We start from the raw sequence: 24,847 nt of genomic DNA on the forward strand, positions 1-24,847 counted from the left end.
GTTGGGGTAAATGGCAGTCACTGTTCACCGTCCGCTGAGATTCGATTTATGGTCTTTGTGGGTGCTAACAAGGCAAGATCAAGACCAAACGTACCGTGCGGTATATTAACCCTCTCATTGTATTGTATAACTTTAGTTATGTATTCTAGCCTTTGCATGGCAATTTCATACATCTGAGGAAAACTCCCTCTATGACAAAAGGGTTAGTGCAGGTATAAAAGAAATTTTGAATATAAAAATTGATATGAATGATGTTGATGTGTGTGAAATTTTGGAGTTGTGAAGAGAAGGAAGAGGACACATTCTTGGTGACTAAAGAATTTTTTTTTTTTTATCAGCAATGAAAATTAACACTATCATGTTAGCTAGCATAATGATTCAAGGTTATATGGATAAATGAAAGGAAATTTTATCCAATTGGGAGGCGGCATACCAGTCTGACAGGGACTTCATTGATCAAGACCTATTTCCAGTGGCATAAAGAGGGGGTGGACCCGGACATCCAAATGGGGAAGGGCATCCAATCAGATCATTTGAGGAAAAGAACCTAATAAATTTGGCTGATTTATATTTAAACTGAATAAAGTGTTTATCTAATATTTTATCTGTGTTTACATATTCAAAATATTTCTCTCTTCCATAACATTTCTCAGTACTAGGCCTTGTATTGGAATCTTTGGGGTATACAATCAAAGAGATGGTCTCGGGTATCACTAGACCTCCGCATGCCACTGCCCAGTTCAGATATCTGACTCAACCAAACATGTCCAGTGTACAAGCGCATCACATGCATCACCCGGATAATTTGCAGCAGTTTTCATACTGATAAAAAAAAAAAAATTCCAAAGTTGTAAATTTCTATATATGACAGCTATTCTTTTCCTGATTCCATGTGGCCTGGATGTCGCTGTGGCCAGGCGACCTTCGAGGCTTCTTTGATCCACCAAGTTAGGTACAAGTACATTACAACGAGTTTCTTTGATGTCATCTTTCTTTGCCAGAACACAGTTTTACAAACTGCAACTTTTAACTTTCTCTTGAAGGAAAATTTTCACAAAAAGATTGTACAAGGTTCTTATTACTCGACTTCTGAGGTCTAAAGGAGCGTGAGAAAGCTGAAGCACCCACCAAATCATCTTAACTCAGGATTAGACATTCCAATTGAAGCATTCAATGACTCTTGTGACTCACATTAGATGACTCCATACAGCTTGGAGGACCACTCTAGCAGATAAAGATTAAAAGACTAAGATCAATCTTGTGTGAACTACCCCAATTAAGCCTTTTAATGCTAATATTTCAGCTGGAACACTTGAACATTTTTTTCTGGTTAACACAAGATGGTTTTATTCAGCTTAGAGTAAAATCTGATCATCAAAGGGCCAATTACAATCCAGAACTTTACCCCAGAGCACAAATATAATAAAAATCATCATATAATTCATCGCTCTGGGTATGTTTCTGAGGATGTCGAATTGAGAATGAAAAAATATTGTGGTCGTAGTCTTTTCTACAAGAAAGAACACCCGAGGACATATCTTCAACAGTTGGTGGTGATATGACCATTGTCAAGAACCTGCGAAGGGCACAACACAGCAGTCTTATTCATCAATATGTACACAAGACAAAAATATGATAAGATCTGCGTGTCCTTGTGTTGTTCTGAACAGCAAATACAATCAGTAGCCCCGTGTTCTTCCTAACATAAAACCCAATCCCACTGATGCCCATAGACCAAATTCCAAATTCTTCTTAAATTAAGGTCAGAAAATCATATTTCACTAAAAGGACACCCTAGGACTGCGTGAAATAATTCATGTGTAGGCCTATAAAATGACCCACTTCAGTGCCAGCATATGTGGTAGCAGCCCAATCTCTGTGAACATAATGAGTGTGAAGGGCTTACTTGTATGTATGGTAGAAGGGCATGGGGTTGGAGAGTTCATGCTTGTACACAGCATTGGGGGCCTTCTCCTCACACATGGACTGTACGCCGTAGCACTCATAGGGGGATTTGTCACCGAAGTCGACCATGACACAGGCTTGAGGAGGGAGAACGACAAACGAAGCCCAGAGAGTGGCCGTGTCGTTCTAGAAAAGAAAAAGATAAGACTTCCATCGAAAGTTACATTTGACAAGAGAAATGTGCAATAGTTATATGGTACAATGTGTTAGCGAAAAAGTTAAATAATACATAATCACATCAGGATACATCTTTGTGTATTAAAGAAAATTACAGATTTGGTCATGTAACGGAATTTTGTGACACTTTCATAGGTATCCTTGATAAGGATAGTCACCCACGTTTTTACAGAAACAAAAGATATGATGCAAAACTATTTGCTCTTTATTCAATTTCTTCTGCACCTATGATCTAAAGCCTTCCTTGCACGACTATTATTTGTTGACAATTTATACAATGCCAATATTCTTTCTATCAACTACTGTGATATCTCAGGTACCATACACTCCAGACTCATAAAGTAATTGCCAGTCATAGTACTAAATTACTGTAGCTAAATTACATTTTACAAAAATATTTTTATGAATAAATATCTAAACCTTTTGAAACCTGCTCTTCGTTCAATTTATTTTTTTTTTTTTTTTTTTTTTTTGGTCTTCTCTGCTGTTTTGTCACTCTTTCCTTTACCTTCTCAGCTTTCATGATTACTTTGAAAGTATTCCACTCGGCGTCTATGTTTCAATTGTCTCGATCGTCTTCCCCAGGCAGTTTCCCCCCCATCTTATTTCTTAAATTTTACAACTCAAGTGGGAAGGGAACAGTTGGTGGCAGTATTCTTTTCCCCCACCACAGGGTTTGGTGAAATAAGAAAATCAATATTCAGATAAATGGTACAGGACAGTATCAAGAGTGGGGGGACAGCATAATGAAGGGAGAGTCGCAGTTTAATAAAGTATCATAATTTCTCTATGAATAGAGATTTCCTGTATCACAGACAAAATTATGTCTGGTTCTGGTCCGTAGGGGAGCCCCATATAAATCCTAAAGTATCAGCTGCATACTACTAAGCAGCTTTTAACCTGCAGCCAATACCCCAGACGGGGTACAGGGATTATTTCAACTGACCATTAACCTAACAAATCCATATTTACATCTGCAAGTAATTTAAAGTAAATACAATAAATATACATGAATTAAAAACTGTAGATTTTCAGGATAATTCAGAGTTCATCATCAGAACTTGCACTATCATCAGACTCGTAGCTTTAAATATTTTCATTCCCATGTTGGGCAGGATAGAAGAGCCTCAGAAGGAGTTCGGACATATCAAGTCACGACCTGATCGAAAGATGTCAAGACAATTAAAAAAAATGTCAAGTGGAAAGAACAAAGAGATGGTGATTGAGTTTCTGTACTCATTCTGGACAACCTGAGACTCATCGCTCTTTGATGTGCTTTTCATGGTAGCAGATGCCATAGCCTTCCTTCTCCTGATGGCATCTCTATATGTGTAGCTGAAGTTAGTGATCTAAGTTGTGATGACAGAGGGAGATCCAAAGCTGCCTCTGCATGCTAAGCATTCTTCACCTCATTTTCGGGCTAGCGTTATAACGAGTCCTCATACAGATGTCATGGTCTTAGCTGTTGAATTTGACCATTGTACAGATAGTCACTTGTACATTCAAACTGGGTCTGGTGCTCATAGACATATCATTGTTGTCTCACATATCCAATACCCATGGTCTTAGTAGATGCCATGCTATTATTGGCATACATGTTTTCAATGGGTGTGACAACATCAACTCGTTTAAAGGTAATGGTTAAGTGAAACCCCTCCAGTTAATGTTAAATTCTGAGAAGGCAATTAACTGTTTTCAGAGGCTGGGTGCAGACTGGCATCTTCCAGAGGATTTGTCCTCCGAGCTCCAAGAGTTTATCTGTCATCTATACATCCAAACTGGATGCCAAAAATAAATTATGCTCGTTATAACATCTATAGATTGAGTAAATCTGACAAGCTCTGCCCCCTAATGCTGATAGTCTAAAACAGCATTCTAGACTACCATCGTATCAGCTTGCTATCTATAGAAGATGTTTGGAACAAACTATAAATGTACCCGGTCCTTGAAATCATGGCTGGCAATTAGAAGATGGAGTAATGCTCAGCAATATGTGGATATTAAATCCTCCAACTCCATCTGAGGCAACCATGGATATTCTTTGTGTCAGAAGAGAGACTTACCGTGTACTGACCTTTGCCAGTGCAAAGATTGCGACAACAACTCTTCTTCTCAAGATACATACATACATATACCAAGGCTTTTTCCCCCTTACAAGGGAGGTAGCCAAAAAGGAAAAGGCATAAAATCCTTCCCACCCATTCCATCCCTGAATACACTCCACACCCCTCCACCCTCCCTCTTATCTTAGCACTTCCTGGATGACGGGTCATCCCTGCACCTTGTCCACTGCCCTGGGTCAGAAGCAGTGTCGCAAGACACAGCACATCCACAGCAAGGCCGCTTCATTAAATCGGCGACCCCCCCTCTCCGTCCCCCCATTGCATAAAAGGAGAAGACGAGGAGAAATCCCTTCAGGCTGCGTCAAATTTTGCTCACACATACTACCTCACCCCACATCCCCCCGCCCATTCCACCTCATGCATCACATCAACCATATACAACCATTCTCCATTCACCCCTGTCTTCTGTCCTCTCCCGTCCTTCCTCAACAGACATTCCCCTCTTCCCCAAAGCCCCCTTCACCCCAATAAGATGGGAATGAAAATATATTCAGCATTGAGTCTGACGCTACTGTAAGTTCTGATGACGAACTGAATTAACCTGAAAATACTGTTTTTAATTCATGTATATGTATTGTATTTACTTTAAAAGACTTGCAGATGTAAATATATATTTACTAGGTTAATGTGTGTAATTATCTGAATGGTCAGTTCAAAGAATTCCTATACCTTTCATTCAGAAATGATCATATCAGTATATTTTCTTAGGAATTGTTAAATTTATGTAAATAATCGAAATGTATGTAAATAATATGATTGTAGTCATAATTGATACAGATAATACAGTATAGCCTAAATAAAAAAAAACAGTTTTGATTTCCTAATTTTTACTTATTTTATTCTTAACTGACTTAGTGAAGACTAGAAAATATCATATAAGATTTGTATGCGGAATTCCTTTACATGAAGTAGAACAATTTGAATAAAACTGTACAATTTAATTTTTTCTTTAAAAGAGATTTCCTCATTTCTTCGATTTCTCCGATTGGCTAGAAAAATTGAGCCCCTGGTGGCAGAGATTAAAACCAATGAGTGTTTTTGAGTTGAGGGAATTCTTGTCAATTATGGTATTAAATAAGAATAGACTGTCAAGTTTAATTAGGATATTGATACATTGCCTCATCTTGTAGGCCTGAAACACACTCGGTGTGGACAGATCTGTTTTATTATTAAAGAAAAACTAAAGATACACAAGATGTATCCACTTAGCGGCTACAGTATGAACTAACACCTCCACTTGTAAATTCAATTAGCTGTAGCTAATTAATGAGCCAGTGAAAATGCGGGAAAACTGATGTTTCAGCATCACTACGGTTCAAAGTAAGAGCCCACAAGAATTTAAAGTTGCCTCACAAGAGTTGCTACGGAAAGTCATAGGATACATTTTGGCCCACATTATAGAACCAATTCGCAAAATCTTGTCATTTTCTTTATATTCGCCATTTCATTATCCGACTTAACTGTATGTTCTAATGCTCCCTTAACATCAACTTGAAGAATGGGGATTAACTCTTGACTATCGAACTCACCGCATTTGGAACATCACCCTCCATGTAAACTTTCAAGCCAGAGATCCTGAAGAAAACGATGAGAGGTAGTGGGAGAGACTCCACCCAGCCCTGGACAGTGTTGTAACCTGCGATAACCACCCAGTATTCACCATCCTGTAGACAAGCAAGGATGTCAGTCTTAAATTAGTAAAAATGAAAAAATATGTGAGAATGTTATGTTTGACCTTTTTATTTCTATTTTTCATTTTTTGTTTCCTCTTTACCTTTCTTTTTACTATCTTTACTCTCTCTCTCTCTGTGTCACACACACACACATGAAAAATAAGATAATGTACGATGGCAGTACAAGATTATTCATAAAGGTAGAAGTGCCAGGTAAATATAGTCCATAGCATTAAATCTCTCTCTCTCTCTCTTTCTATCTCTCTCTCTCTCTCTCATTTCTGAACAGTCGTATACTACTACAAAACTTCCATATCTCTTCTCCAATGTCCAGTCATTCATTTAACAAAGCTACCGGATAATTGACATCACATGACTATATGGAATAACTAAAGAATGAGAAATAGTAAATGATTCATCCCGTTTAAAGACAGACGCCCTCATATCATGCTCGCCCAAAATGGCTTGACAAAGAAACTAAAAAAAGGATTGCTAAAAAGAGACAGGCTTATAAGAAATATAAGGGCTCTGGTGCACTTAATGACTATCAAAGTTATGTAATAATACAGAGAGATTTAAAAAAGACAATAAAAAAAAAAACGAAAATGATAATACAAAATGAATATCGCTGATAAATCCAAAGAGAATCCTACAGAATTCTGTAGTTATATTAAAGCTGAAAAGTTATTAGGAATCATATTGGCCTACTATCATCTGCTGACAGTCAACATGAATGTTCAAATGAAGGTATGTGTGATATTTCAAACAACTACTGTAGCTCAGTATTCGAAAACGAAACACCTCAAATTGAACTCCAAACTGAAACCTGTGAAAAGTCTAGTGTGAACTTACTATGGTAAAATAACAAGAAAATTTAAAGCATTTATAGAAAAAAAGTTCATAAAACACCATGGCCTGATGGTTGGCATCCAAGAATCTTGAAGAAAATTAAAAATAAGATTGTTGTTCCATTAGAAATTATTTCTAAGAAATCTATCATATCCAGAGATGTCCTAAGAGAATGGAAGCTAGCTAACGTTACTCCCATTAAAAAAAAAAAAAAAAAAAAAAAAAAAAAAAAAAACCAAAAAACTACAGGCCTATAAGCTTAACTTCAATCGTAGAAAAATAATGGAGATGCTATTGAATACCATTTAGAAAGTGATAAATGATAGCTAGCATGGATTCAGACGGAAACATTCTTGCATGACTAAATTGCTCGAAATCTACAACACAGTCATCTCGAACTATGATAAGAAAAAAAATATAGGACTATTATACCTAGACTTTGCAAAAGCTTTTGATACCGTCCCCCCACGAAAGACTACTTACTAAATTAGCTTCACACGGAATAAGTGGTAGCCTATTAAGTTGAACTAGTAATTGGTTAAAACCATCAAAAAAGAGACATGTTCCAAATGGCAAACCTTCTAGATGGAAATTTTTTTACAAGTGGAGTTCCCCAGGGCTCTGTTCTTAGGCCACTTCTATTCATAGTATATATATATATGATATACACCACAGACTGAAATCTACTGTCTCTAAATTTGCTGGTGATACAAAATTGTGCAGAATGGCAAATGATCACTTAAACCAATTAGATATTTAAGAAGATTTAGATAAACTACAGCAGTGGTCTGAAAAGTGTCTATTGAAATTTAACACGTGTAAATGCAAGGTTATGCACATAGGTAAAAATAACAGTATATGATTACAAATTATTTGGAAATTCGTTAACAAAAGTGGATAGCGAAAAGGATCTCGTGGTAATTATCAGCAACGATCTCAAATCATCTATGCAGCATATTTCAGCCTCTGAGAAAGTAAATAAGATTCTAGGACTGATTACGCAATCTTTTGACTTCAAAAGTCCGTCTTTAGTTAACAAGCTATATAAATCGATAGTTCGTTCACATTTGGAATATGCTGCATGGTCACCGAACCTCATTAAAGACATTGACAGATTGGAAAAAGTATAACAGCGAGCCACAAAACTGATTCCAAATATTAAAAATAAATAATACAAAAATCAATTAAAACACATGAATCTATTTTCCCTAAAAAAAAAAGCGTTGACTCAGAGGTGACTCGATACAGGTCTTTAAGATTCTAAAGGGGATTGACAACAATAAAAGTGACAACATTCTCACACTGAATGAGAACCAGACAAGGAATAATGTTTTCAAACTGTCAGGAAATAGATTTAATTTAGAAATGGGTAGAAAGAACTTCGCCAGCCGTGTAGTTAATGAATGCAGAGGTAGTGCAATGTAGTTCAGTTCGAAGCTTTAGATTCATTTAAACACCTAAGCAAAATGCTGTAATGGCTGCCACTTATTTTATAAAAATTTTGTTTGTTTGTTATTATTTGTCTGTCTGTTTAGTATTATTTATTTGATTATTTCTTATTATTGTTCATCTGCCCATCTGTTCATCTAGAGGGGTGCCACTTAACAGAATAAAGTCACCTGCCATCAGTTATAATGGGATGACAACTACATGGTTGGAAAGGAGTTAGGTTACAGTACGTTCATATTATTTCAAAAGAGTAGATTTTCTAAAGAAATTTATTTAAGTGATATGGCTTATATTTTATTCGACGTGGTCTTAGTAAAATGACCATTAGAACCACACTTGTTGTCATATATACTGGTGTCATTATAATGGCGCTTTAATAGAAACAGCTTACCTCCCCAGCAAAGTAGGAAAGAGTTGTGTTAGCATCTTCCTCGATTTCAATGGTATCGTTTATGCTCACCCTCCATTTCAAAGGCCATCCTGTCAGGGAAAAAAAAAAAAGAGTTTAGATATGTACAATGAGCAAACAGGGAAAACAAGAGACACTTTTGTGCATGGACGCGCATGCTCTCTCTCTCTCTCACACACACACCCACCCCCCACACCCCCACCCACACCACACATCAATTTAAGAGCAAACCAGACACTGCGAGATACAAATGCGGGACACCACGAGCGTAGTTCCCCTTCCTGTAAGATACAACTAGGTAAACACACACATCCACATGACTCGGTGGCATGGTTGGTAGAGTCCCTGACTGTTACTACGGCGGTCCGGGTTCGAATCCTGCCCAGGGCTGAAATAATTTCAGTACTGCTGCGCTTCGAGTCGTTACTCCAACTCTCGTGGGCGGGGAATTGGGTGTGTGTGTGCGTGTAAGATTATAGCATTACCCATAGATCGGTCATACGAGCTCTGAGCTCTCTTCCGGGAGGGAAATAGCTGTCAATCACGAGTCCAGCACGTGATCCAAAGACTAAGGGGAATACACACACACACACACACAGATCTACACATTAACTGGATGGTGATGCAGAGGTGAAAATAGGAAACACAAAAAATCGGAAGGTAGAGGAAACTGTGAACGGAGGGAATAGTGACTGGCAACAGTTGTAGTGAATTTGGTACCGACGCTGAGAAGGCACTTGATACTATTTGAAGGATATTTACCCAACATATAACTAGTATATACCAACCAAGAACAAGAATGCCCAAAGTGAATAAACTACTCATGACTGACACATAGGGTTAATCGTAAAAAAATATATAAATATAAATAAAAAGTGCAAAGTACAGGGAATGGAAGTTTAGAGATCCTACCAATTTACTCAGATAGAAATAAATAGATTACAAAAGCAAATGAGGAGACTGATCTAGATGCAGTGGTTATGGAAACCTTGTCATTTGACATACATATCAGCAAAGGTGTCTGAAACACAGAATATTAACGAACATGAAAAGAATACATGTGTGGGGAAGGTAATGATGGGAAATAAAACATAGAATGGCTGATCTAATCTAGATTAGAATATGCATCAATGGTATCATCTCCTAAGGAAATGAAGGATATACAGTAGGTGAGAGAATGCAATTAAGAAAATACAAAGAGCAACAACCAAATTGGTTTCTAATCTTACAGAGGGATTGTACATGAAAGGAAGACCCCATACTAGGTAAGATGAATAATGTGGTGATCATTTTATTTTGCTTCTTTAGAAGCACAGATAATTGGTTGATATAAGCAAGTTTAAAAGTGGGTAGAAAGTGAAGTAGATAGAGGGGTAGATGGCTAGAATTTCATCTCTATTATGAGTTGGTTGTTTGGTAAACAACTGTTCCTAGTTTGCTTCCCGCCTAAATGTCTACAAACAGTCGCCAGGGACCTAATTTCATTGCTGCATAATGTTCATGTTATGCTGATGTAACAATATGTAAACTAAGTCAGTTGTGTATTGATTTCGAGATTGCTTGACAAAGCAGTATTGCTTATGGGGTTTGTAACAGCCTTTCTGATTATAGAAAGGGTGGAAGAGGAGAAAATTCAATTGGTTCATGAGAGTAAAGTCACGCCTTTAGGGGAGGTGCTTAGATGTAAAAGTAAAGATCATTGGACTAAAGAAATCATGATATAGTGAACAAATTGAGGATTCCAGATGGGAGTCCCTTGGTGTAACTTAACAAACCAAGTGTATATGTTTGGGAAGAAAATTAATCTCTGTTTAATTTTCCTCTCTTAGAGTAATACTACTGAGAATTCCTACACAATGTGTAACCATTTTCCTACCTGTATCAGTGGAAGGTTTAACGATAATGGTGTTATTCGCAGTGAACATATTAGATAAATCGCCAAAGCCCTGCTGGATTTCGCCAGTTGGGTCCCACCAAAAGGTTCCTGACACCTCACGGATGGCCTCCTGTACAAGTACCTGAAAAGGAGGATATCAGTTAGTTCTGATACTTGGATGGTGGGAAGTCACGGACTATTCCACATGCCCAGGCATGTTAGAAGACAGCAGAAGAGAATTTTCATTTAGTGAAGAGTGGAAAGGCATATACAGTATGTGCTGTACAAATCCTTGGTTCGAAGTCAGTTAAATTAATAGATAATTAATAATAATAATAATAAAATTAATAATAATAGAGACAGGAGTTTGATACTAGTTGTTGAACCTTTGATAAAAAATAATTTTTGAAAAGTAAATATTAACTATTTTATTTCTTAGAATCTCATGCAGAAGACCTATTGTATCAATATATCTAGCAATATTTCCTGCATTTGGTACACAAATGTATTAGAAAAATAGTTTATTTACTTCTGTCTCTACTGATTATAGATAGAACAGTGTATTATGTCTCCTCTATGTTGTTTGTGTATCGAGAGCAAATGGCGCCTGGGGCTACCCGATTCTATATATATATATATATATATATATACAGTCGAACCTCGAAAGCCCGGACCCTCGTATGACCGGTCGAAATGAACAAAGGCCGGACTTTTCAAGCAAAGTTCCCTATTTGTCCTGTAGGTGGCAACGACGGCCGTACACGTGTACTCAAACCCGGACCAGTCAAGCCGCCACCAGGGCTGCCGTTTCGTAGAATCTTGTACCAAAACGTAGTAAAATAGCGGCATGTGGCAACTGCACAAGTACATGAGGAACTTTTTTTCTACATATCAGCAGGCTGTTAAAAACATTCAAAAATTCAAACTTTTGTTTAATCATAGAACTAGTTATCAAATAATAAATGGTACATCAAAATATGACTTTTATTGGTAATTGTGTTACTTATAAATATACCCCAAAAGATACGTTTTTACTATGTAGGAAAAAAAATGTACGCTAAAGTTTCAGCTTTCTTTTAGCGATAATAATATATAAAAAATAATTTTTATATCTTACTGAATATGTTAGGGCATGGGGGCCTTATATACATTCAAGAATAAAAAACTAGAACCACCATTTTGTCAAAGTTTGACAAGTATATCTTGCTATGAAAGTCTGCACACGCCCGAGAAAAATGTATGCTCCGGTATGGCAACACTCCCATTCTACACGGCAGTGTAGAAAACGCGGCAACCCTGCCCGCCACCACTGTCCTGCATGCATACCTTCCGATATTTACAGTGTACGTAATAAAAAATACAGTACAGTACACTGTATATACAGTACATTTACATGCCTGTATTTCAGTTATTATTACAGAATTAGTACAGACGCTCAACTTACGTTTTAGTTACGTTCCGAACGGACGGACGTAACGTGAAAATGAACGTAAGTTGTTACTGTACGTTCCAGTAATGTATGACCGTTCATACTGTACTATACATCCATAAATTCTATTACCGTATCTTATAAAACACCCCTAAATCATTAATTATAAACATAACATTGTAGAATAATAACATTAATTTCAAATAAATTCAAGCAACATAAAGTGAGATGGAGGAGGAGGAGGCAAGGCAATTTCAGTCTGTCGTTTGTGCCATGTAAACAATGGACGCAGTGTCATGCGAATCGTTTGAAAGTCTCGTACTACGGAGAGCGCACTAAACTCGAAAATTCACTCAAAAAAATTGTTTTACAATCTGTTCAAACGTAAAATCGAAAAAACGTATAATCGAAAAAACGTAAAACGAATGAACGTAAGTAGAGCGTCTGTATTACAGTATTATTACAATATTGTTATTATTACAGTGTTAGAGTATTATTCTTATGTGTTTCTATGCCATATACATTACCTATACGTAAACCGCTACTAAACTCTACGGGTGTTAGGGTGATATTTTCGATGACCGGACTTTTGGCATGACCGGACCACCCTTCCCCCCAATTAGTCCAGGCTTTCGAGGTTCGACTGTATATATATATATATACATATATATATATATATATACATATATATATATATATATATATATATATTGTATCTACTAATTCTACCTCAGGAGAAAATCTAAGCCTGATAACACAATCTTGGAGCTTCAAAATTCCAACAATAATGAACTAAATATACCGCTCATCAGTCCGCTGCATCTGAAATATGCTGTGCCCATGCTGTTCCCAAAATCTCGTTAAACACACTGGAAAATTAAAACAATTACATGAAACTACACGCTGATAATGAATAACAAAGCCATGAAAATCATCCGAAAGAAGTGAACCTATATAAAGTGGACTGTGGGCACAGGACTCCAAAGATTTAAAGTGAATTAGTAACGTCAGTTTTGAGGTACAGAAGAAGAAGGTAGGGGGAGAGACGATTATAGCTGCTGTAAATACTGGCACCAGTTTTGGAATCATACTTTACCTTTCGTTCCCTCCCTCACACTCCCATTCCCTTCCCTTTACCTGTGTCAGGCTGAAGGTAAAGCTGGAAACTTTGTTTGAGAGTGTAATGTTGATGTCATAGGTACCGGCGTCCTTGATGTAAACATTTAAGGTTCTGACCAACTCCACCGCCAGCGACCCCGTCGGGTAGGTTCCGAAGTCAAGAACGCTCTCGTTGTTCACTGTTCGTAGGGAAATGAAGAGTGCAAGATATTAGGAGGAAGAAGAAGAGGATGAAGAGAAAAAAGGAGGAGAAAGAGGTAGAAAAGGAGGAGAAGGAAGAGGAAAGGATGAACGAAAACAGGGGAGGGAGGAGGAAGGTAAGGAGTTGGGCTGAAGTAATGAGGAAGAGGAGGAAAATTGGGATCTGAATTACCATTAGGATTAGATCAGGATTAGGAATCGAAGTTTCTTCCACAATCCAAATATAAAATCCTACTTATCACCTGATAAAGTTTTATCATATAAACTTAATCTGACCACAAGATTGCACTCTTGGTTGATCTACGATTTTTTTCTTTTCTTTTTCTATCTACGTTTTAAGCAATAAGACAACAGCTAAAGAAAAAACGAAAATAAAATACTTTTGTTCTTCTGCTCGTAAGAACATAATCTGATTTGTGACACGGTTTATTGCCTCTGAGAGTCCAACGGTTGTGATCACATACAATAAAACGACGAAGAAAGAAAAAGAAAAAGAAAAATTTATTAACCAAGCACCAACACTATCCCTCCCGTTCTGGCGTGGAAAAAACCAAGGGTACTTACAAATGCCCACGGGCGTGGTGCTAGTCATGGTAACGGTAGCGTTCCACGGTGGATTGTCTGCTTCTGGGAGCGTGAGGGTGATGTTGAAACCTTCATCGATGTTGTAGCACGGACACAACGCCTCGGCCTGCCAGAAAGTTGTGACCGGAGGGACAACGTGCACAGTGGCCGTAGAGTGGACCTGATATGGAGGAACAAGTAGAGGTGATGAGTGAGGCCTAAAGATACAGATAAACAAACAAAGAAGAGAGGGAGAGAGAGAGAGAGAAAATCAAAATCGCCTTCACTCAGCTACATAAAATTCTCATTGATTCGTGGAATAAGTCTCGCTGCCTATGCCCTCACGTTGAAAGTGATAGAAATGTGGAGATAACAAGATCTTGAGTTAGAACTTTAATCGATTGAAGTTTGAGCTGAAATATCTTCTACTCGTACATTATCTGGACAACTATAATCTAGAGAATAACTATAGCGACCAAGAAGTCTGTACATGGCAATTTCACGTAACATAATCCCACTGGGGTGGGAATGGAAGACCTAATGATCCCTGCTCTACTTAATACTCTTCAGCTTCCATTGAACAAATATGCAGCCCGAAGGCTTTGGTCTTGCTGACGTTGGGAAAAAGCTGAACAAGACAGCTTGAAGGGGCGAGGGAGGTGCACATCAGGCATCAAGAAAAACAACAGAAACGCGCGGCAGCTAATGACGCAGTCTGTATCCATACGTGGGTATACACTCGAGACAGTGCAATACAGATAATTACATTTTCCTGTAACATTCTGTTTCCCATATGACTGTAATTCAAGAGCCTCGTTGATCTGTACTGTGAGAACCTAAATAATGAAATATTACGCGGGACAGTATTCCTTTTACTATTCCTATTGTAGAACAAAGGATAAAGGCATACTCATAAACCATACATACCTCATTGAGCAGGTTGGAGGCATTGAAGGAGAGCTGGTAGGTCCCTTGTTCGTTGTAGTTGAGGTATCCAGGCCACGACCAACTCGGATAGGCGTCTGGGGAAGGAGGAGATCCCACTGTTATATGACACGGTCCCGAGGTAAATACCAGACAAATTTCCCTGACTGACGGGCGGACAGATGGTCTGAAATGGGAGAGGGAGGGAGGCGGACTGGCAGAGAGGCCCGATACAGAGCCTCCTCAAGCGTCCGGCGCATCTGATGAACGAATAAAATCATCCATTGCTGTCATGGCCAATCTATGCACAGCAAGGAGTGGGGTTGGTGATCTTTGCTGATAAACTGAAGGATTATGGATCATTTTCTAAATTGTATCACTTTCGTGTGGCATTTCCTACCAAATACATTAAGAAAACATAGGATACAGCATAATTGTTATGAAAAAAGTTATACTATATGCAGCTAAACATGAATGAAAATGATAAAGATATTTCTGGGATTAATATTTTCATAAAAGCAAAATACACAGCGAGACCATGATTCAACATATTAATATACCGTGCTTAGCAATTATGGAAAAAATGGCATTCGAGATTCATGAAAATAAACAAGGTAAGTACTAAATAAAGCCTTTCACTATGAAGATAACCTTAGTATATTCTGTTCTGGTTAGCATCTGACTAACTTATTCAGTTGAGGACAAGGAGTTTAGGAGTTAAGAAAGATTTTATAAGTACTCGTAAAACAGGTTTTGTTTTTTAAAGAGGAACTACACCTTACTGTCTTTATAATGATGGTGCAAGACCGTGTCGCCTTGGTCGATCAGTAGATACATAGGGCTCCCCTTAGGAGAAAGATAAAAAGAATCATTTAGATAAACACCTAAGCAAGATGCTGTATTGACTATCATTTATTTAATATTATTGGTTTTGTTATTATTTGTCTGTTTGTTTATTATTTGTTTTATTCTCATTTATTATTAGTTATATGTCAATTTATTATTTACTATTTACCTGTTTGTTTATTATTTAACTATACCTATGCATTTATTTATGTTTTTATCTATTATTTACATTATTATAGTTTTAATTTATTCATCTATTTATTAATTTATTTATCATTATTATGATTTGTTCGCATCCGACCTAGATATGGACTAAAAGGTCTCCTGTCGGCATGCTCCGCCTTTGTAATCCTTTGTAAATGAAGTATCTTAGTTGAACGTACATCACCCACACATACAAATATGTCTCATATGTATTGCATGGTGTTAAGTGGGACAGGGTAGGCGTTTTATGCAAATAGAAAATGTTATGGACAAAAAAGTAGTTGGTTAATATTCTTACGAGAATAATGATGTTCATGACATATTTCCAGCGTTGTCAGACATAATAACTGTTGGCTTACTACAGGTAGATAAATAAATAATATACAGGAAGGCAAACCATCTTTCCGGTAAACTCGATACAATGATTAGTAGGAAAACAATCAGTCCTTACTGGGCATTTTTTTTAACTGACTTTGCACATCCAATGAACACGTATACGAGTACGTGAATAATATTCCAAGTTATATACCCCATGAGGCCAGTCTCTGCGCTATAAGTCCACAAAACTCCATAACGTTCTTCGTATGCGACCAACTTTGCTAACCTGTATGAAGGTGAGTAGAAAGGGGGAATCCTGCTGCAAGGCTATCCACACCACGGACTCGAAAACGGGGTTCTCGTCCACGGGCTCCTGGCAGGGCACGTGGCCTTCGTAGATCCCTGACTCTCCGCCCAGGTCACTCGCCACCTGGTGGAAGAAGATATGTTCGTGTACATATTCCATATCCATACATACACACACACACATACATATATGTATATATATATATATATATATATATGCATATATATATATGTATATATATCTATATATATATGTGTATATATGTATGTATGTATATACGAGTATATATGAATAGAATCACCAGTGACGGTGATGTCGATCAAATAATTCCGACTTGGCTTTGTGATTTCACGAGCCCGGTTCGAATCCGGGGACGACAGTCGGAATTATTTCATACGAGTATATATATACATACATGAAGAGAGAATTGCAAATAAAAGATGGAACTGGAGACCAGAAGGTAGCAGATCTAGAGGTAGACCGAAGAAAAGATAGAAAGATGGCGTTGAAGAAATCCTAGAGGGAAATGGATTAGGAAAAATAGAGGATTAGAGAGAAGAAGGAAACTTTGAGAGGACAGTCTGGAGAAGTGTGCTGGCCCGACTGACAGGCTGAAAGCCTACCTGGGAGCAGAAGTAAGAAGTAAATATATATATATATATATATATATATATATATATATATATATATATATATGTATATATATATATATATATTGAATCACTGTTTTCTTCCGATTTCCTTAGTGGTTACCAGCAAATATATATATATATATATATATATATATATATAGATATATATATATATATATATATATATATATATATATATATATACACACACACACACACATTGAACGGGAGACATGATCAGTGATGTACTATATATGGGATTAACATTAGCAGTCATATGACATAAACTAGTCGTTGCTACATTATAATATGACTAATATAATATATTTTTGTTTACGTAACTGCTTGTTTGGTGACCATATTCCCATTTAACTACCATTCAACAGTTTGTCGGAGACTATGGTATCAAAAGAACCATTTCAGAGACCATAATCTGAAGAAAAAAAACACATCCAACAGACAGCTAAAATCTTTGACAACCTACCTCCATGACAGTCTCAATCGTTTAGAATGAATATTTCAACATAAACGTACTTTTGCAGAGATGTTAAAGCCCAAATAGGTATAGTTCTTGGCATCTGCCGTGAAGGTTGTGGGCAGAAGCTCGACGGGAGTGTAGGAAGGACTTGTGCAGTCGAGTTGGGGAGTAATCTGCCTCACGTCGTGTTCCGCCACCGCACCTCGAAACAGGAACCTGGAGAAGAAACGTCACTGCGGTCAAGCTCAGGGAATAAAAAGGCTTTGTAAGATAGTATGCTTCTTAGTGTGTGTGTGTGTGTGTGTGTACGTGTGCTGAAAAACGCACATGCATACTACATACCTGTACATACACACACATACATACATACATAAACACAGACACGCATGCATAGACACACACATGCATACACATACATACATACATACATAAACACACAGACACGCATGCATAGACACACACATGCATACACACACATACATACATACATTCATACATACATACGCACATACGTGCACGTATACACAAGTAACTAACAAGGACACCATTGAGATTATTAATTAGAATTTATCGAATATCATCAGGAAATTAGCAGAGAAAGAGTATGGAATACTGAACACGTTAGAGAAAGTAAATACTCTAATGTAACAAGTGATCTAATGAAAAAAAAGGAAGACAATGCAGATTAAGACAAGCGGGGCGAAGTATAGAGACCTGAGCTGGACAAGTTCATCAGTATAAGACAGAAATCAGAGAAGAGAAAGAGAAACAAGGCTCATATAGAAAAAACTACTCGGAAAGGTAAATGTAATAAACATGCACGGATCAAATTAGCTTTAGGTTAGTGTTTCTTAACCTGGGGTGCTAGGATCTCCCAGAGGGTGCTGGAAAAAGAATCTTATTTGGAACAACGGGGATTGGAAAATATGTATATGAACAAACACTGAAATTAATAGCCAAGCTGATACAAAAATGTCACAAATAAATGCAAATCAAATACAATAAAGAAATGAAACGCATATTTTCCTCCTTAAAAAGATACCATTGTTGCGGTTTTGTATATGCAGTGGACAGGATGCAGGGATGACCCGTCATCCAGGAGGTGCCAAGATAAGAGGGAGGAGGGTGGAGTGGTGTGGAATATATAGGAAATGGAATGGGTGGGAGTGGTTTCTATGCCTTTTTCTTTTTGGCTACCCCCCGTGTAAGGGGGAAAAAGCCTTTGGTATATGTATGTATATACTAAAAAGCCCCTTACTTCTTATAAAGGTGGGCCAGCCAAGTCATACTTCCACCCCTCACCCATCCAGCATTCATTTGTTGTCCCTTATATCTTGGGTCCTTGGGAGTGAAAATTAGACGATATATAAAGTAAGGATAGGTAATTGCTGGTAGATAAATAGCCAGGTAAATAAAAATGTAACAAGTCCTTGTTCGCACACACACTTCCTCTGAAATACGTACACACACACACTTCCCCTGAAAGACCTCAGCTCAGTCTGTTCCGTGACCTCAGCTAGTGAACTCCCTTTCTTGCCGAGACACCAGCTAGTAAATACCTCCTGTGAAGTTTATATATTCGAATAATGACAAGCGATTTTGTTGTGTTTCTTGTAATTGTATACGTACAGTGTTATGCAGTTACAGGTATGAGTTGAAGTGTAGTGTTCTAGTGACTTAGAATCAAAACAATAGTCTGTTACTGTACTAAAAAATAGGGGTAATAGTATAAGGTAAGCAGAGTAAGCTTCGTGTATTTAGTTTATTTAGTGACCGCTTTTGTTTCGTTTGTTAATTTATATTTTCTCCTTGCCGTTTGTATTGCCGAAGGAGCAAAATGGCTTGTGAAGGTTGTGTAAACCTGGAAGACCGTCTCAGGATGTGTGAGGAGGAAATTCGTCTTTTCAAGAGTGCAATCTTTGAGAAGAGTGACTCCTCCCCACAATCCAAAGAGCGTTCCACCTCTTCCACTTCTGCCATTGCCGTGAGCGAGTGGCGCTCCGTGGGGTCTCATTTGTCGAGCCAGCATTCGATAAATGGGTGCCCTGTAGAGTAACCGCTAGCTCTAGCCAATCGTTTTGCTCTGCTGGAAGATGAGGTGGCTGAAAATCAGGAATTCTTGGTGGTGGGGGACTCCATGGTATGAGGCTATGACAACATCCTGCAGCGGAAGACTAAACGACGTTGCAAGCTAGTATGTCAACCGGGCCGTGGGATCGCCGATTGTATCCATACCATCGGGGAGGAAAGGCGGACTAACACGGTTACGATTGTTCATACGGGAAGTAACGATGTGGGTAGGGTGATATTGTTCGGAATTACAAGGTCCTCCTTCAGGAGATGAAGGAGCGTGGGAGCCGCCACGTTGTCTGTGGGATCCTTCCGAGGATCTACGCTGGCTCATGTTAGAACAGTAGACCCATAGGAATCAATGAGAGGATATCACAGTTGTGCACGCAACTGGGATACAATTTCCAAGGACCTTGGTATCTCTTTTCTATGCTTCATGACCTTTAAACTTCTGATGGGATCCATCTTACTCGCAGAGGCTAAGATGTCCTTACAAACCTCATTCTGGGAGTTTGTAATGAACTAGTTCCTTTTTTGGGGTAGAAACTCAAAGGGAAGGGGAAAGAGGGTGTAATGGGGGTAATAGAATATGGCGAAGCAATTATGTAGAGCAATATGTCAGTGTAGGACGAGATATCATTTTAGGATATAATGTCTGTACAGGACAAAATATCATGGTAGGATATTATGTCAGTGGAGGGCAGAATATCAATTGTTATATGTTATTTGTTAATTATTTATCTTTTTTTATCTATCTATATATATTTTTTATTTTTCATTCATTTATCTATATTCACGTATTCATTCATTCGTTTATGTACAATCTATTCAATCATCTATCTATTTATTTATCTACCATCTTATTTATTCATATATTTATTATTTTTTTTATTTACCTATTTATTGCTTCTGACCCAGGGCAGTGGGCAAGATGCAGGAATGACCCGTCATCCAGGAGGAGCCAAGAAAAGAGGGAGGGAGGGAGGGGTGGTGAATGGAAGTGAGGATGCGGGGATGAAATGGATGGGAGTGGATTTTTTACTTTGGCTACCTCCTTTGCAAATGGAAAAAACTTTATTTATTTGTATTTATCTAATTATTTATTCGTTTACTAATTCATCAATTTATTTATTTATTTATCTATTTCTTTGTTTATTTATAAGTATATTTATTCGTCTATCTTCTGTGAGTAGTCTCCCTTGGTCCATCCTATCCTTTCCATACCTTGTTGTAGTGTTCTGTGACACAGTTGCTGTGGTTCCAGAGACAGTAGCCACGAGGTCGCCTTCTTCCCATGAAGAAATTGGTCTTGCGCTCAGCTGGAGAAGAAACTCATAATTAATAATGTCGACAAAACACGGGATAAAAGCACAATCCAAAGACAAGTATATAAGTATGCACATAGATAAAAATAACAGTAAGTAGGATTATAAGTTATTTGGAAATTCGTTAACAAAGGTGGATAGTGAAAAGGATCTCGGCGTAATTATCAGTAATGATCTTAAATCATCTAAGCAGTGTATTTCAGCCTCTGAAAAAGCTAACAAGAGTCTAGGATTGATTGCGCGATCTTTTGACTTCAAAAGTTCATCTCTCATTAACAAGCTATATATATCGTTAGTTCGTCCACATTTGGAATATGCTGTTTCCGTATGGTCACTGAATCTCATTAAAGACATTGGCAGATTGGAAAAAGTACAAGGGCTAGCCACAGAACTGATTCCAAATATAAAAAAATAAATCATACGAAAATCGACTAAAACATATGAATCTGTTTTCCCTAAAAAAGCGTAGACTCAGAGGTGACTTGATACAGGTCTTTAAGATTCTAAAGGGAATTGACAACATCACAAATAACAAAACTTTCACACTGAATGAGAATCCGACAAGAAATAATGGTATCAAAATGTCAGGAAATAGATTTAATTTGGAAGTGGGTAGAAACAACTCCGCCAACCGTGCTGAATGGAACAAACTTCCTGCAGAGGAAGTGCAATGTAGTTCAGTTGGAAGCTCTAAGATTCATTTAGATAAACACCTAAGGAAGATGCTGTAATGACTGCCATTTGTTTTATATTATTTGTTTGTTATTATTTGTTTGTTTATTATTATTTGCTTGATTTTCATTTATTATTAGGTATTTGTCAATTTATTATTATTTACTATTTACCTGTTTGTTTATTTTTTAACTATACCTATGCATTTATTTGTTTTATTTATCACTATTTATATCATTATATTTTTCTTTATTTTTCTTTTACTTATCATTGTTATAATCTTTTTCCGCATCCGACCTAGTTATGGACCAGAAGGTCTCCCGTCGGCATGCACCTCCTTTGTAATCCTTTCATTTACTGATTCTATGTCAGAGCTGATCACAGTTTGCACGAAGAAAGAAATAAAATTCATAAAGTTGGTCTATTTGTTTAGACAAGTTCGCTTTTCAAAGTAAGGCATACAGAGAGAGAAGCACGGACTGAGAGTTGCTATATGAAGATCATTACTGACACCAAGACTAGATAACTCCACTGAAATCTATTGGCAGTGAATCTAAATATATAAAATTTGACTATTTTTCCTCCATTTTTTCATATAAAAAGAGTTGGCAACAAACGATTACTTCTTCCTCCTCCTGTTATCCGACGACACAGAAAGAAATCTATGTTACTATAACACAGCCAACAGAACAACTTTTCTTCCTGGAGACATCTACGGGAGGACTCGAGGACTGCTGGTAGCTACTGCGATCTTGTAAGTTTCCAGTCAATGAAACTTGAGGTAAGAATTAGTAGTACTGGTATCCCTCAGAACCGAAATCATAGAATGTATGTAATTATTAAAACATGAGGACACAATGAGCAACTTTCGTCGGGATAAAAGGCAAAGAATTTTACCGTGGCTGGGCCGCCGGCGCAATCAACTGCAGACGCGCACCCGACGGCCAAGTATCCACCGACATCGACGTAGTAGTCGGGTCTTGTGATGGGAACCGAATTGACACCAGCTACTGTCACAGTCACAACTGCCAACCAAGTGAGCACGTAGGTCTCCGCCACAGGATCTGAATTAAGATGCATGGTTGTTATAACCCTTATTTTAGAAAAGAATGAAGTTCTGGTAAAGAGTAGAAAGAAAGGAAATATTACAAGATAACAATGGTCTCAAACTATCCGGAAATAGATTAAATTTGGAAGTAGGTAAAAACAACTTTGCCAACCGTGTAGTTAATGAATGGAATAAACTTCCTGCACAGGTAGTGCAATGTAGTTCAGTTCGAAGCTTTAAGACTCATTTAGATAAACATCTAAGCAAGATGCTGTAATGATTATGATTTATTTTATATTATTTGTTTTTGCTTTGTTATCATTTGTCATTTGATTTTCATTTATTATTAGTTATGTGTCAATTTATTACTATTTACTGTTTACCTGTTTGTTTGTTATTCAACTATACCTATGCATTTATTTATGTATTTTGTTTGTTGCATACATTATTATCATAGTTTTTTTTATTATTATTATTCTATTATTATGATTTTTCTTCACATCCGACCTAGATATGGACCAAAGGGTCTCCTGTCGGCATGCTCCGCCTTTGTAATCCTTTGTAAGATACCTTTGCATTTCTGAGTACATATCGGTTATATATTTACTTAGCGCGACTTCATCCTTGCTGAATCTATTCTGGCTTGCTACCAGAGTTTGCTCTGATGGAGGAATCATGAAAGTAGTCACACACTGAAGAATACATAAAGGTAAATGATTAAAAGATTATCTATATAATAATGGAATGAACGCAATTTGCACGGCACTTGTGAATTTTACATTTTGAAAAATACCCATATTTGAGATCAGAGTTCAAAATAGCAAAGTACTCTTTCTTCAATCGCGTTGTTGATATATAAAATGGTCCACCATCTTGTGTCGTCGATTGTTCCGATGCAGAGGTATTTAAAAAAAAACTTCTCGACATTTGCTTGGCTACAAATCCCTGACTAAAATTATCTACTTCTAAATAGATTAAAGACAGAGAAAAAAAGAAAGAAAAAACTGATAGTATTAATAATACTAATGATAGATTAGGTACCGAAACAGTCATGTAAGGACCATTAGGTATGTTGCTGTTCGTTTGTCCTTATAACTGTAATGGGACCTTTCGCAGTGAGCAAATTGATACCAGACACCGCCACATTTTGTAATTCTTGCAAAATAAATACTTTTTTGGGCAAGTTTTATAACCTTACAGAGGTGTATCGTTGTACATTATTGTGTCTGAAATTTAAGTCAATTAATTTCATGATTGCAAACGGCATATAGCATTGTTTGAGCCTCTATTCATAATCACAGATGATATTCGCAAAACAGCCTATAATTGTATCAAGCCAAGCAATTTGTCATTTTCTACCGACTTCAATGGACGCATACTGATATATACTTTCATTTGAATGCACCAAGCAATAGGCAAATTCATGTAATGTATCGAAAATATAATTTTGCATCGAAGATTTAATTTTTTCGGTACGATAAACTTTGTCTTACGTTATATATATTTTTTAATCTGGCGTGCAGTTTGCCACGGCACACGTGAAATTAGTCATATTTGTTTGAAAATAGCTCCCAGCAGATCCAAGAGGCTATTCTTTACAAAAATGTCATTAACTTCGTACGTCCGCCACCACTGTTGTTATTTTTTATCTCACTGATTATCTTCATATACAGGACGTGACAGTGATATCCATTACTTTTCAGCACTCTCAGATAAAATGCACAAACCGAAATCAACATCCTCTTATTTTTACTGCTCATAGTTACTTCAGTAAAAAGAATTACCTATTTTTAGTTTTACCTTACAATTAAATTAACAAAGCCTTATCAAACACCAGTAAGTAAAAATTATAACATTATGAGTCATGTTTTTAATTTTAAATACATTTATGCAGCAATTTATGGCGTATCTTTTTTTAAATGTCGGTTTGCAAATTAGCTAAGTCACCCCTTTGCCTCATGAAATCCGAGATAATTGAAAATTCTAGCGCTAATAGGAATCTACGAGCCTGACTGCGAAAGGTCCCATTGGACAACTCATTGGTGGTTTCAAAGATTTTTAGGCCTGAGTAAACCCTTTAGAATTATAATATCGGCTGACACAGAACGAAACCTGAATCTATGAAGCATGTCCTCATCTTGAAGGTGTCGGATCTTACGTTTCCAAATAAACTCGGACAGATACCAACC

General features: G+C 37.2%; 1 protein-coding gene across 1 annotated transcript in view; it reads right to left on the reverse strand.

Annotated features, from left to right (window-relative positions):
* The window catches only part of LOC143020390 (polycystin-1-like), a 60,582-nt gene extending 46,573 nt beyond the window's left edge, over positions 1-14,009 (reverse strand). Inside the window, exons 1-6 of the mRNA XM_076176800.1 lie at positions 13,835-14,009; positions 13,088-13,248; positions 10,522-10,663; positions 8,628-8,716; positions 5,795-5,929; positions 1,907-2,091 (exon numbers count right to left, since the gene is read on the reverse strand). Of these exons, the coding sequence (XP_076032915.1) occupies positions 1,907-2,091; positions 5,795-5,929; positions 8,628-8,716; positions 10,522-10,663; positions 13,088-13,248; positions 13,835-13,862 (740 nt within the window). The 5' untranslated portion in view covers positions 13,863-14,009. The remainder of the gene's footprint in view (positions 1-1,906; positions 2,092-5,794; positions 5,930-8,627; positions 8,717-10,521; positions 10,664-13,087; positions 13,249-13,834) is intronic.
* Between the last annotated feature and the right edge of the window lie 10,838 nt (positions 14,010-24,847).

This window comes from Oratosquilla oratoria, chromosome 39 (assembly GCF_046742065.1).
Source record: "Oratosquilla oratoria isolate Oo_2021 chromosome 39, ASM4674206v1, whole genome shotgun sequence".
In the NCBI taxonomy this organism is placed as follows: Eukaryota; Metazoa; Arthropoda; class Malacostraca; order Stomatopoda; family Squillidae; genus Oratosquilla; species Oratosquilla oratoria.